At 37.0% G+C, this 15319-nt stretch overlaps 1 protein-coding gene across 3 annotated transcripts in view; it reads left to right on the top strand.

Annotated features, from left to right (window-relative positions):
* Positions 1 to 15319, top strand: part of GRK3 (G protein-coupled receptor kinase 3) — a 123115-nt gene that overhangs the window by 62596 nt on the left and 45200 nt on the right. For all 3 annotated transcript variants that reach the window (XM_030583012.1, XM_030583010.1, XM_030583011.1), the window contains 6 exons: positions 357 to 430; positions 8996 to 9097; positions 9844 to 9918; positions 12492 to 12553; positions 13712 to 13763; positions 14484 to 14575. In XM_030583012.1, coding sequence (XP_030438872.1) covers positions 357 to 430; positions 8996 to 9097; positions 9844 to 9918; positions 12492 to 12553; positions 13712 to 13763; positions 14484 to 14575 — 457 coding nt within the window. The remainder of the gene's footprint in view (positions 1 to 356; positions 431 to 8995; positions 9098 to 9843; positions 9919 to 12491; positions 12554 to 13711; positions 13764 to 14483; positions 14576 to 15319) is intronic.

Raw genomic sequence — 15319 nt, 5'->3', positions numbered from 1 at the left:
AAACTCAGAGATGGATATTATTCAAGGTTTCTGAAAAAAATTCACCTTTGGTCAGAGACCAGGCATGAAAATTTTCAGTGCACAATGTGAACATTTTATACAGTTATGAGCAAATGAAAGAGGATTGTTTATTGCAACCCAGGGGAAATAAGTTAATAGCAATACTTATATATTACTATACATTTTCAAAATAGTGTATAGACATTAAATAATTGTAATTGATATACTTCAGCCATTAACAATACTTACAGAGGTACAAACAAATTCCAAAAGAAGATTGCTTACTCTACATCCTGCCTGGAAGTGACCATGTTAATTCATGTTTTTCTCTCTAAAGTATTTTTTTTTTTTTTTAGGATTTTTGCTTTTTAAAGATTATTGTATGAATGAAATTGATGAAGCTGTCCCTCAGCTGAAATTTTATGAAGAGGTAAGAAACCCTTTATCTTCTATTGTTGTTCTATGTCATAAGCTTAATTACTGGCTTGCCAGGACCAGGTGTATTTGTGTTTGGGAGTGGGGCTTGGTAGGAAGAGCATATGGGTGGCACTGGTTGGGGGCATAATGGAGGAAAAGGGGGGGGTGTATTATGATAGACATTGTTCTGATACATTTCAGTTTCCTTAAGTAGATTAATGATTCATAAGAAATGGTGGTAAGTAACATTTGGATCTTACAACAACAGTGCTAGCTTTTTAAACGTATATCAGAGCCTTTTTAAAATAAAATGTTGGAACAAAGTATTTAATTTAATTGGCTTTTTTGTATAGTTTTCAAATCATGCTTGTAAGGTTATTACGATGTTGTCTTTGGTATCACATTGATAATGATCGCACATTTAAACAGTACAAAATGAAATGCTGAAATGAGAAATTATTTTGCTGGCTTATGTTTCAGCTGTGCTATTATTTGGCATAACTGTACATATTGAGACTCAGTCTTTTTATTAAGCTTCTTGTGTTTTTGTAACAGTGGATTCATAGAACACTTAAAGAAGTGCAGTTGTAATAGATATCTTCAGTTGAAGACATGTTGAGTTTATTTGGTCTTTGGTTCATGATGCCACTGCAGTGTGCAGGCTTTTGGCTGATGAAAATGATAATGTAAGAAAAAACACGTAGACTGAAACCTAGCCATATTGGCATTTATCAGATCCATGCACCCGAAGAAGGTTTCAAAAATACCAATAGGCTGATGGGAGGGCGGGGGGGAAGAATCATGATTTATGATTGGAATAGTGTAGGTATATGAATTCCTTTTCTCCTTGAGCATATGGTGAAGTTATTGTATGTATTGTACTGAAGCCAACTATTTCTGGATGCTGTGACTCATTCTAAAGCCAAAACCGAAAGCCAGCTGCAGGCTGGACTATTAGGATTGTCAGGCCTCTAGGGTATTTTTATTCTTTACAGATTGATTCAAACATTTTTTTTTAAAAAGAGCAATCTTTAGTATACTTCTTTTAAAGTTACATTTAGGGGCTATATTCTTCCTTCAGATGTGCACATGCAATCTCTGTCGACATTACTGAATTGCATATCTTGCACGTCAGTGAGTTGCATCGAGTTGCATACCTAGTTGCATATCTTATTATTTAGTATTTATTTAACAGTAGACTGAGGGGCACCAATCAGGACCTGACCTCATTGTGGCAGCTGTTATTTGTGTATATACATATGAAGACTGACACAGTCTCTACATTTTAATACATTTATAATCTAAGAAGACAAGTGGGGCATAAAGATTTATAGAGAGATGTATACAATTTTGATATACATTTACATGATTTTTGTTATTATAAAAACGCAAAGTAAGAGTCAGCTATCTGCATATACCTCTTAATCTAGCCATCAGTAATTGGCTGAGATCTAGGAGACAGGCTGATATGGAATATTCTGAATATCACCATTTCTCATCAAGAAACTTCACCTGGGCTAGGCAAGGTGGGTATGTAACATTGCTATAGAATGAGGATTCTGTTTGGTTTTTTTTAAGCTTGAATTTTATTATATTTTCCTGCTCCTTTTCTGCAAAGTTTAATCAGTAACTTAGAAAATCAGAAAATAAAACGACAAGAAAGTTAAAATGAAGACAAGAAGGTTAAAATGAAGACTGTCTCAGTTCAGACCCATTCAGCAAAGAGTTGGCTGAAAAATGTGGACTTGCACATTTCTCAGAAGCTAAGAAATATGGGCTCTGACCAGCTTGCTATTCATAGATTCTAAGGTCAGAAGGGACCGTTGTGATCATCTGGTCTGACCTCCTGTATAACATAGGCCAGAGAACTTCCAAAAATAATTCCTGGCACAGATCTTTTAGAAAAACAGCTAATCGTGATTTTAAAAATTGTCGATGATGGAGAACCCACCACGACCCTCAGTAAATTGTTCCAATAAGTAAGTACTCTCACCCTTAAAAATGTACACTTTATTTCCGGTTTGAATTTGTCTAATTTTAACTACCAGCCTTTGGATCATATTATACCTTCCCCTACTAGATTGAAGAGCCTATTATTAAATATTTGTTCCCCATGTAGGTACTTATAGACTGTAATCAAGTCACCTCGTAACACTTCTTTGTTAAGGTAAATAGATTGCGCTCCTTGACTTTATCATTATAAGGCATGTTTTCTACTCTTTTAATCATTCGTATGGCTCTTCTCTGGACTCTGTCCAATTTATTAACATCTTTCTTGAATTGTGGGCACCAGAACGGAACACAGTATTCCAGCCGCGGTTGCGGCAGTGCCAATTGCAGAGATAAAATAACCTCTCTGCTCCTATTTGAGATTCCCCTATTTATGCATCTCACAATCGCATTAGGTCTTTTGGCCACATTGTCACACTGTGGGGTGAAGTTCTACCATTAGGGATTTTGTCTCCAGTCTTCAGAAACGCACATTAGAGACTGTCAGCAAAAACACTTCCGTTTATATCCATTGTGATAATGGCGTACATAGAGAGAAAAATGATATCTAAGATAGTCAAGTCCCAAATAATATAGGTCTTTATATATGCAGATTAAAGCCAACACCTTGAAATGCACTTGGAAGAGTATTGAGAGCCAGTGTATTGGATGGGGCATAGGTGCAGTGAGTGCATGTCATCTCGCTCTACCAGTTATTTGGACTGCTGGGTTCTACACAAACTGAAGCTTCCTAGTAGTTTGAAAGAGTAGTCTTAAGGAGAATACATGGTGTTGAATGAATCTAGCGGTAACAATTGCATAATGGATTATGCAACAGTGAAAGGTAATTAACTGCAGATGAGATATAAATGACCACAGTTTTGCAGTGCATGGAAATTCAAGATCACTGATGGCACTGTGTACAGAATTTTAAGAACTATGGCGAAAATGGTTGCTGCATCTTCATGGCCTGGAGCATTCTATGTGGCAGAATAAAAAAGTCTTTTCAGTTGCAACTGGAGTTGAATTAAGAGCTTGACTCAAGAATGAAGTGTGACTGCTTGTAGCTCACTGCATTAACGTGATTGATTTTTGGTTCTGTAGTTGTTCTGATCCAATTATAAAATCATTATAGTCAATTTAAAAGGCATTTGAATTTGGAGTCGTAAAACAGGGTCCAAACGTACCCCCAAGGTTGCTAACCAACTTGACATGAAGTGAGACACCAACAGAGAAAGCAGTCACATCTACAATCAGTTTCTGTAAATAATATTCGGTGCCAATCCGCATTAACTCTGTCTTGTCTAGACTGTTTTTCAGCCAGTATGTTTTTGTTTCTCCGTTGCGTGATTTAAACAAAATCACTAAATTAGCAAACTGCACCATCTGCACTTGTGAAAAAGATGATGTAAAGTTGAATTTTATCCATGTATTGGTCACACTGCAGCCCCAAATGCTTCAAACTTCCTTGGCAGCCTCTTACATGTAGAACAGAAGGGGCAACAAAGTATAATCCTCTAGGACTTTGCATAAGAGGGACCTTAGAGTGATGAATAATTACTTACTATCACCTTTTGAGACTTCTTATAAAGGAACAAACAAAACTATTGCAGAACAATCCCATCAGTTCGTGACAGATTCTGCAGGTGGGTAAGCAGCACCTCGTGAGTAATGTTATCGAAGACTGCTGACAGATTTAATAAGGTCAGCTGTTTTCTGTTGCCAGAAGGAGATAGTTGACTAAGGATACTAGTACAGCCTCTGTACCAAAACCAGACATCAAGTTAGAGTACTAGGGATCTGGTATATCAGAAGAATCCAGATGAAGCGGGTATTGTCCTTCCATGACTGCTTCAAAAGAGAACTTTCAAAATAGGATAATAACTAGCAAAGTCATTAATCATAGAATCATAGAATATCAGGGTTGGAAGGGACCTCAGGAGGTCATCTGGTCCATCCCCCTGCTCAAAGCAGGACCAGTCCCCAACTAAATCATCCCAGCCAGGGCTTTGTCAAGTTAATGTTAAGTGATTGCTTCTTCCTAAGCTGTTGTTGGTCTAAAGATAAATGCTTAGAACTCCAAAACTGCTAATTTGAGTTAAGAAATGTTATGCATTGTAAAGAGGAATACTGAATACATTTTTCTATGATTTCCATCTGTTTATACATATAAGAAATTACTGTAGTGTCTAACCAAGAAAGCAGTTTGTATAGATACTATTTAGAAACATGAGTTATTGCATGTCACTTATTTATCTTTGAAAAAATTTGAAGTTGCACTTTAAGGGTTAGAAAAACATGGCCTAAAAATATTTTAAAATGTATTTTTAGAGAAGTCTCCTTTAGATATTTTAAAAAGAGACTTGCTGTATTTCCTACAGTAAAGTATTGTGTTTGAAAGCTTTGAAATGTTTATATGTTTGATTTACTTACCACATTTTTCAGGTAGAATAATTTTAATAAATTGTTACATAAAAATTATCCTTAGATGTAAAAAGGTTCCATGCTGAAGGGATCTCATATGTTATTGCAACGTGAGTCACGATCGTGTGTTTATCTGGATGAATGATTCATCCAGATCTGTCAAAAATCATTTTTTAGGTGCTTGGTAACTTAAGCATTCTAATTTCAGCATTTGAAAAGATATATTGTCAGATAGTATTTCTGAAGGTGAGCTGTGGTATTTCAGTCTGCCAGAGGACTGTCATATATGAATCAGTAATACCACCATATTTATGGGACAGTACAGTAACTCATGAGGGAGCTGTTACTACTATATGTCAGTTATCAGATAAACCATGACAGTTGGTGAGCTCTGCCCATCATCGTGTTCCTTTTGGCTCTGTGTAGAAGTGTTCTATTAAATGAACCTGTAAAATTAGCTGAATTTGTATGCCATCCATGATCTGAGATTAAAAAGTGTCATCTTCTATCGTCTCGCTTGCCTGTAATAGAGTCAGAATATTCTTGATGACACATTCTCATTTCCCTAGATGGAAAGAAAGGAGGTAGTTGGCCCAGCAGTGTTGAATTGGTTTACCATTTGTGACTCAATGTGACGTTTATTCTTAAACTATTGCTGCAGAGAGGCTAATGTTGGCCAGTAATAAGAGTTGACAGTGTTTGTGCTACACTTTCCCAATCCTTCAAGGTTCTGATTCAATCTTAGAACATATTTAAAAACTCTGAAGTGGTTATAAAATTTTATTATCATGCACAGGTTTAGGAAGAAAGCTCTTCTGAGCTCCCATCACAAGAACATATTCTTCACTCTGACGAGGATTTATTCCAACAAGCTATTTGAATTTTATCCCCTTGAAGAGTACGTGTTGTTTAATCTGTGTAGATGGAGTGCAACAAATTCTACTTGAATTTTGCAAGGCTTCTGTGAAGAGCATGGGAATTATCTTTATTAATTATTATTGTTATATTTCTATATCTGTGTATCTAGCTTTAGTGATTGCTTTGTGGGCTAAAAGATAAGTAAAGGGTAAATCCTACAGGAACTCCCAAACAATTTGTAGGCGGAATTCAATTGCTTGGTGCTCAGAACGATAATCCCAGGAATGCACCGTTTAAAGTTATCCTCCGGAGAAATGCATAAGTCAGTTTGATCAGTTTCAGGGGCCCTACTCAAAATCCCAGGACATCTTCAAGCAGGAACTCTGAACAAAGGGACTTTGGAATGAATAAAAAGAAAACCTGTGACTTGAGAGATACAGAATGGAACATCAGACTGTCTGAGAGGCAGCAGTTGCAGGGGCAACCTGTCTCACCCAGCCCAATGCTTGGTGGGCCTGAGTTAAGTGGAACCTTCTTAAACTCGCAAGGGAAGTCTAGGCTTAGGTAAGACTATGTGTTTAGGCTTTTCTTATTTTTAACCCGATACTCTAATTGCTATGGGTCTTTGGATTCATAGTACGTTTGTGTCACTTTAATCAGACTCTGGTCACAAGCTCCAAATACAGTTAGAGCTGTGTCATTGTAACAGTTGGTAAAAATGGGGACTGTAGCCAGAGACCCATTTTAAGCATGGGATGAATTGTGAAATTCTACCCTGAGAAAAAGGTAGTTACTTGTAGGGCTGCACTTGAGAGGGACTGCAAAGGGGTCTAAATTGCTGCTTGCCCTGTAACCATGACAGCTTCCAAAAGAAAAATGTGTTCTGAAATGGCAGCAAAACATACCCTTTTGTGTCCGTCAGTTTTAAATCTCCTGAACTACTTGCTTTCTCTTAAATCTGGATAACCTTTTCCACATGTTAAAGTGGTGATCACAGATCCTTGTTTTTTCCCCACCTGTATGAAAACTTTTTCCAGAGTCTGGTCCATGTGTTCTCTCCAAGTGGAGACTCACCAACACCAGCCTGTCCAACGTTAGTCTCAATGACAGATGTGTGACTGGGCACTACATCATCTGTGCAGCCTTTACTTTGTAGGTCTGGAAGTACAGGAAACCATAATGCTCTGTTCCTTCTTAAAGAGGCTTTGAAAAGGGCCAGATTGAGTCTCAGCCCTGGAGTGCTTTGATTTCCTTGATTCACAAGCTGATGGATGGATCCAGTGCAAATCAGCATACTCGGTGCTTCATTTGTATCCTGGGTCTTCACAGAATGAACTGGAGGAGGTTCAGTAGATCAAAACTAAAGCCGTCTTTCGGGGATATTAAATTATCTCTTTCTTTTCCTTATTCTCCATGCCCTAGTAGGAGTCTTGCCAGTAATCCTCCCATTGAAAGATTTGCATTGATAAACTCTTCATCAGAACAGAATGGATCTGAGGTCTTTCGGGGTTGGCCTCGCTGTCATGAGACAAAGTCTAAGGTTCATCCTAACAGAACCTATATCTTATGCCTCCTCCCTGGATTTCTTACTGCTTTAGTAGAGCGAAACCTGTCTGTAAGTCCCCGTGGTTATCTGTAGCTCTCACCTAGATTTATCCTTCTATACTATCTCTTCTGTGAGAGTGCTCCATGGATGTTCCCAAATTTGTTATGACCTAGTCTGTTCCTGTATCACAGAATGAGCATTAAGACTTATCTGCCATGTCTAAAGCAGTTTTTAGACCTTGATGAGGCAATAATCTCATCTCTTTATGCAGCACTAATGCGGCTTACTCACTAAACAAAAGTCGTAGAAATTGCAGTGAATTTGTAAACCAGTCATTCTTATATTTCTTACAGTATTCTCAAATATCTTAACCTAAATTCTGTTGTTCTAACTACATATTTAATATGGTTAATTAAATTATAAACACTATGCTGGAAGCAAGTTCACTTAAATTTCCATTGCAACTGGTGGTGTAGATCCTTCTGTGAAGGGGCCACTAGAAATTCCTGAAATAGGTCATTTTTCCCAGCAGATATCGATAATACAGTATCTCCTCTTAAGAGAAAGTCAGTGCAGTAGCCTCTTCATCATAAAAGTTATTTTCCACTCTCAATATTTTAAAAAGCTGACGTAAACAGAGAAGTCTTTTTTCCATGGTAACTGATTAGAAATTCATATAACTGATTCAGCTCAGCCCATTGAGAGGCCTGAATGCTGCCCCAAATCCCAGTCTTCTAACAAACACTAGGAAATCACATTTGTTTCAGAAATAGCACAGTATCTCAGTAGTTCCATTCTGTAAAAATGGGATTGCAAGGACTGTAAAATGGGATTACACTCTTACTACTGTCATAACAGGGAATGCACTTGTTATCTGTATTAAACCTGTTGAACCCCTAATGTGTTTTATCCAGTTCTCTCAGTACTTGCACTCAGGACTCTGGCATAAAATTAGAAGTTAATTTTCTTCAGAGCTACAGCCGAGCTACGTATGAACTCTGATGTGTCCAATATCAGTATTTCTAGTTAGAGATCTTCATTAAACAGGGTGATCTGATCACTCACAAACTCCATCTCTAGTTTCCTTTGTTTTGTGGTACTTCCTACTTATAGGAGGTGTGTGTATTTCAATGTATACATATAATATTAAAGTGCTACTGCTAAGGCCTACAGCATAAACAGTGTTGCTCATTTGGCTTCCACGCTGCTGGTTCTACTTTATGCATATCCTCCAAATACATCTCAGAAATTGGGGATCAGCATTCATCATTGTAGGAGAACCAGGGTTGGTGCTCTGACTGGGTGGAGAAGGACAAAGAAGGCCTCCTCAAAAATAGTCAATCCGATACATATTCCTCTGCCTGTCCCACCCCAACTGCCAAGTCCATCAGTTCCATGATCATCTTCGCACAATTTACAGCCCAGCTAATGGTTTAGGAAGGAGTGTGCATATGTTTTTAATCCAGAATTTATTAAATTTTCAAACAAAATTCTTCATACCCCATTTTAAGCACCACAGTCTGAAATCAAATTGGTTACTCCAATCAAAAGTTACAGGGGGATAGCAAATCTCTTCTCGGATTGGAATCCAGAAGTCATCCTTAACTATAGAATTGCAACGAGCACCTCCACAAACCCTGTCCTGAGAAAGGGATGAAGGGAAATAAGGTTTCTACCACAGTGAAGAATCTTTCTTTCCTTAAACAGTGTAAAGGTTTAGAAATAGATTAATTGACTGATTCCTTTTCTTTCATATTACAGATAAAAGAATATGAAAAACTGGATTCTGAGGAGGAACGTTTTAGCAGAAGTCGGCAGATTTATGACACATACATAATGAAAGAGCTGCTGTCTTGCTCACATGTATGTATGCTGCAGTTTCACTCTATAATTTTCATATTTAAATATTTCCTTTGACTTTAAGTTCTTTAAAATATTTAATAATGGAAGGATAGTGAACAGAGGAAAGTCTGACAGGGAATTACACAAAACACTGTTCAAGGAGTGACAATAGCAGTATCTATTATGGTAGCAGTGTCTACTAACTCAGTTGTTACTCTTTGTATAGCATAGCCTTATTTGAAAGAATGGATAATCTACAATAATGACATGATCTGAGCCAGAGAGAAATTTATCCTGTTATTTAAGATCTTGAATCTGCAAGTGCTTATGTCCATGCTTTGCTTTACACATAATTCTGTTGAAGTGAATGGGAATACTCATGTCTGAAGGTAAGCATGTACTGGGATGTAAGTGTACATTTTTCTTAAAACTTGTGGGACTACAAAGAAGCAGCTGATGGTTTCATGTGTTCTGTATTCCTGGTGCCTTGCAATTACTTGATGGATAATCTCCACCATGGATGGCCTGGTCTGTGATTTTTTTTTTTTTTTTTTGGGCTTGGAAGTAGGGATTGGCGTAACTTTCAAAGTGTTACGCAACAGGATGTTTAATAGACGCTAAGTTACTTTCATTTTGAAGTTTGTGTATTTTTCATATAAGCAACATTCCTTTTTAGTTGAAAACTTGTATTGTGACCTCAGTAATTGAGAACTTAAATATCTCTTTTCCAGCTATTTGTCTAAAATCTTACTTTTATTTTTCCAAAGCCGTTCTCAAAGAAAGCTGTAGATCATGTACAAACTCACCTTGCCAAGAAACAAGTGCCACCAAATCTTTTTCAGGTGAGATGAAAGCGCTCAGAGTGTCCAGGTTTTATTTAATTATTTGAATGTAAGCAAATTCAGGAAACCTTCTTTATGTACATATTATAATTACAGTTGTGACAAGAATTGGATACTGTATTTCAGAAGTCGATGAAAACAAAATGATACAGGGAAAGATTTCAGTATAGAATAATCAGAGAATGTTTCTAATTTCATTGTCTTTTTGAAGATAATAAAAATTGTGGATTAGTCGTCTTTAGCTAGAGGAGTCTTTGAGTACATTTTTGAAAATAGATTACTAACTGTTCTATAACTTTACTGACTGAAGGGATCTAATATTAACATTTTATTCCTGCTTTCCTCCAAAATCATGTGGGAAACGTCTTAGAATGAACAATGATTACAGCTCGCTCTTTTTTGGTGAGATCCGTGGTTTTTATACCTATGGTTGAGGAGTGTGCCAGCAGACTAGCAGTGTTTGAAAGAAATCCTCACCCCTTGGGGGCTTGTGGCACCAGGAGAGAGTCACCTTGGGCAGTCGGAGTTTGGGCATGCAGTCAATCCATTTCCCCGCCTGTGATCATTAATCTGCAAGGTGCTGAGAGCACTGGTCCTGGTCCAGGAAAGCATTTAAGGAGGCTCTTGAGTGTAAGCATGTGAGTAAGGAATGGGAATATATAAGGGCGCTGAGTGTAAGCATGTGAGTAGGGAATGGGAATATATCAGGGCGCTGAAGGTAAGCATGTACCTAAGTGTTTTTCTGGTTTGGGGTCAGAGGGCTCAGCAGCTTGCGGGACTTAGCCCTTAGTTTCTCTCACTGAGGGCTCCTTAGATAACTGTGAAACTTTCATTCAAAATAGAAGAAATTCAATTAAAAATATGTACCCAGTTTCAGTTAACCACTTGGTAGTGTTGCTTTTTCACACATTGTCCTAGAAATTCAGGTCACGCTCCATTTGGATCTATGCTTTCATATGCTGGTTCCAAGTGCATTCTAGGTAACCCAATTAGCAGAGTGTGAGGAATTTCACACAGACACTCTAAGTGACAGTGGGCTGTAGTTGCTTTGCCAACCACTGATAAATTACATTTTTTAAATATAGTGTAGAATAAATCCCTTTTACATCAGGTCCCTATGCTTCCTTTCAACATAAATCAGGTCAAGTACAGAATTCAACTTCATGTTTCAGAAATCAAAAAGCGTAGCAATGCACATACTTTTCTGTTTAGTGGATCCTTTGTCTCTAGCTAACTTATATTATATAGCACCATATTTTTGAGGTATATGAGTACATGGCTGGAGTTAGCAATATTGCAGTTTCACACGAGGGTTTTAGGTGTTGGTGTCAATTTATAGTTCTTACATTATTCTAAATACAGTGGGAAATTGCATTCCGAAAAATGGCTATTTCTCCTCCTCAGAAATTAGAGTACCTTTCTATAAAATGCTGTAAATGTTTTAGAATTATAGGATTTCTATGTCCACAAATTTAGCACCAAAGTAAATAATGGATTTTGGTTTATTGGTTTAAAAAGTGCACCTTTTATGTTTTTTATTTATTCAAACAAATTGAAGGTGAAATAAGTATTTCGATATTATTACAGTTCTAACACAAACTGACCTAAGCAAGAAAATTCAAATTGAAGTTGTTTGATCACATACTTAGACAAATTAAAGATGGAATTTTTGCTTTAATGCTGAATGTCCTGGCTTTCTGTTAATATGAACCTATGCGATGTGGCAGTGACTGCAGGTTTAAATTAATTTGCTGTACTTTTATAGTGATTACATTTACTGTAGCATTTAAAGTACTGTTATATTAAACCTATTTGACAGTCTTACTGTGTCAGTGGATTGTCTTTGATGTTAGAACCAGAGAGACTGACAAAGTGGTATCTATATTATGTGATTTGAATCTCGTGTAACCACTGCTAATTGAGTTGAGATTTGAAATCATTGCGCACTATGTCAAACCAAGTAACGGTGCTCCTCTTTCACTTGTGAATTAAAGCTGCTGGTAGTAAGGTAGAGGAAATAAAGGAGAGGGAAGAGAGAAGCACTAATAAGGAAAGATTATCTTGGTGTTCCTGTGCTGGCTGGTCTTTGAGTTTCACAGCCTTCACCGTAATTTCTAAACTGTTATTTAATTTAAATAAATGAGAAGCAGTGTTTTCAGCCTGATAATTCTGGTGATTAATCCATAAAGTTTCAATGCTCATTTCCTGTTGTTGGCTCATGGGCAAAGACAGCAAAATTCTCTCCAGTCCCTCCCAGGAAAATGCTAAGGCCGCTGATTCAGAAAAGCACTTGAGCAAATGCTTGTCTTTAGTGCAACTACAGAGGTTCTTAAAGTCAAGGCCATGCTGAAGTTCTCTGCTGGATCAGGCCATAAGCCAAGAAAGTCACCACAAAATATTGCAGTTACTTAGGGGCCCTTTTCTGTGGGCACTGAGGATGCTCAACACAGTTGTTCTTGCCAGTGGGCGGTAAATGCTGGAGCCTAAACATGTAATTTGTTTTCACTGGACAATACTGCATGTTCAGGTTATCATACATGGAAAAGTTAAATACAATTTTGTATCTTTTTTAGCCATACATAGAAGAAATTTGTGATAGTCTCCGAGGAAAAATATTTCAGAAATTTATGGAAAGGTACGAATCTACATACTATATGAACTACTGTGTAATCTCCTGCAGTTAGACTGGTCCCTTGAGTATTATTGCAAAATAAGGCTAGAATTGTTTAGTTAATTAATAGTGTATTATCAGCAAGCTTTTCCAAAGAACTAGCCTTGATACAGATACCATGTTAAGTATCAGGATAGCCCAGTATTGTATTCAGTGTAGTTGTGACAGAACTTGTAAGGATGTTAAGATGACACAGTTAGTGGACCACTCCACTGCACCGTGTAACAGTAATAATGGACTTCTTACAGTTTGATCTTTTAAAAGTCTGAAAGTCTCTAACTCCATTCATTTGGGTGATACTTCTACAAATAAACTACAGTATTATGGAGGTGAGCTATACAGCAATTCTTGTATGTAGCCCAAACCGTTTACAACTAACAGTAACTGTCCTGTAAGGAAATGTAAGGTGGCAAATCCAGTTAATTTTACAGATCTGAATAGTGCTATTAACCTTAATGAGACTACTGGTGGGAGTAAAGTGCACAGGATTTGACCCCTAATCTACTGCTGACAAATCATATATCAGATTATGTAGCCAAAATAATGTCCTCAAAAGATCAGTTTTTCCTACCCTGAAAATAAACATCTTATAACTGATATAGCAGCAGAAGACAATTATCCTGTAACAACATTCAATAGTATTGACATCTTCTTTATTTCAGGATAAAATAGGTTTACATTATTCCTCAATGTATATTAAGGCTAATTAAAATTTGAAGTTACATTGCATGCTTTCAAGTTTAATTATCTTGCTTGTGATACAGTTGAAATATTTTTTAAAATTTCCTGAAAATTGACTGTTAGAAATAGGATCTAAAGGAAATTATGTAAATAAATATGGGTGCATTTGTAACTGAAGAGAGAAAATAATCAGATATATTTTGTAACTCGTTATTAAACAAAACATATTGAGAGTGAGTTGCTAAGAAACAGTCTAAATTAAAATAAGCATAAAAGATGGCTAATCTATGAATTTTTTTAAATGGCAATTTTTAATCTTCATAAATTACCTTGTGCTGAATTTAATTTTCAAAACTAGAGTACTTGGCATTTTTCACAATACTTTCTGTAATTCTTTTGGATAACCTTTTAACTTCACTTTTTTAATTTTTTTTTTAACAGTGACAAGTTTACTAGATTTTGTCAATGGAAAAATGTAGAACTAAATATTCATGTAAGTAATTACATTTATCTTGTCAAAAGCCGATGTAGGAAAGAAAACGTGTTAGATTTTAAAGACTCCTTCTCCTTGAAAGGCCTTAGTAAGAAGAACAACGAGTATTATTCTGATATGCTGTTCTATTCTTAGATGTACATAACCTCCAAGCACCATTAATGATTCCTCCCTGGCTACCCTCTCTGGCTGTCATGACTTAATAGCCTTGTGCTTTTGAAATAGGTGGTTACAAGAAACAGATTGTTTGAGCACTACTTTTCAGCAGGAGAAGCCAACCCAAGTACTATTCTGTCTCCCTCTGTTTTTTCCCTTCAAAAGTCAGACCTGCTTTCCTCCATTTGGTATATTCTTCGCATCATCCCTTAGTTCTAAAGTGTTTTGCTCCCACAATTTCTTTGTCTGCAAGGCAACATTGCTCATGTAAGTTTCTGTCTTGGTTTCATCTCCACTTAAATCCTCAGCCATGCCTTCATCTCCTGTCATCATGGCTGTTGTAAATATCATCTCTCTGACCTCCCCAGATTCTAGTGCTTGCAGACATAGGGGAGCATAAACAATAAGAGAGCTACTTTCTGAAAACAGGTAGAGAAACCATAAATCCAACAAATAAAGAACAAATATCCACTTTCATACATTCATGTCAAATGAATTTAGAGATTGTAAAGGGGAAAGGTCCTGGGCATTGGAAAATGAAATTTGTGTGTTTTGAATTCACAGCTGACCATGAATGACTTTAGTGTACACCGAATAATTGGGCGAGGGGGATTTGGTGAAGTATATGGTTGCAGAAAAGCGGACACTGGAAAAATGTAAGTCATATACTGTGTTTTAATGATAAATATTAACTCTAAATATATAAGGAAAAAATCTCTGAATTTTTTACAACACCTCTGCAGAGCGGAATGATCATCTTTGATTGTATAATTAAATTGGGCAATAGAGTTTTGTCCTAGAGTCCAGTCAGTTGAAGAAGAGTTTGAATTTATAGAATGGCTTAAAGCCTCGTTGGAAATTTGATTCTCCAAAATGCTGGACACTCAGGCCACAGTCTTGCAAAACACTTAGGCATATTCTTACTGAAAACACCCGTATGGTCCCTCTGAAGTCACAGGAGACTTCTCATGTGCTTAAAGTGAAGGGTGTGCTTAAGTACTTTGCTGGCTCAGGGCTAGGAGTGCTCAGCACATTTCAGAATTGAGCCCTGGGATAGAGATGTGTGGGCAGTTTAAGAATCCAGTGTCCTAAATCTATGTAATTAAAACTATTTACACTCTTGAGCCAGGGGGTTTGAAGGAAAAAAAACAGCAGCAATGGTTTCTTCTAGTTGACAGTTGGTGCTGCATTGTTAGAATTGCAGCTAAAACACATTTGTGGGTTCAGGTTCCCAAATCAAACCCTTTGTTTTCTCCAGCACTGCCACTCACACGCAGCTCCTAATTTCTGCATAGAAAACCCCTGGCTATTAGGCACAGTTCTCCCATCACATGGTCATCTTTGATTTTCTGGACATAGCATGGGTTTTCCACATGGTTCTGTCTACCTGCTCTCCTACC

This window comes from Gopherus evgoodei, chromosome 13 (genome assembly GCF_007399415.2).
Source record: "Gopherus evgoodei ecotype Sinaloan lineage chromosome 13, rGopEvg1_v1.p, whole genome shotgun sequence".
Classification (NCBI taxonomy): Eukaryota; Metazoa; Chordata; order Testudines; family Testudinidae; genus Gopherus; species Gopherus evgoodei.
This window is presented reverse-complemented; position numbering and strand designations above follow the sequence as displayed.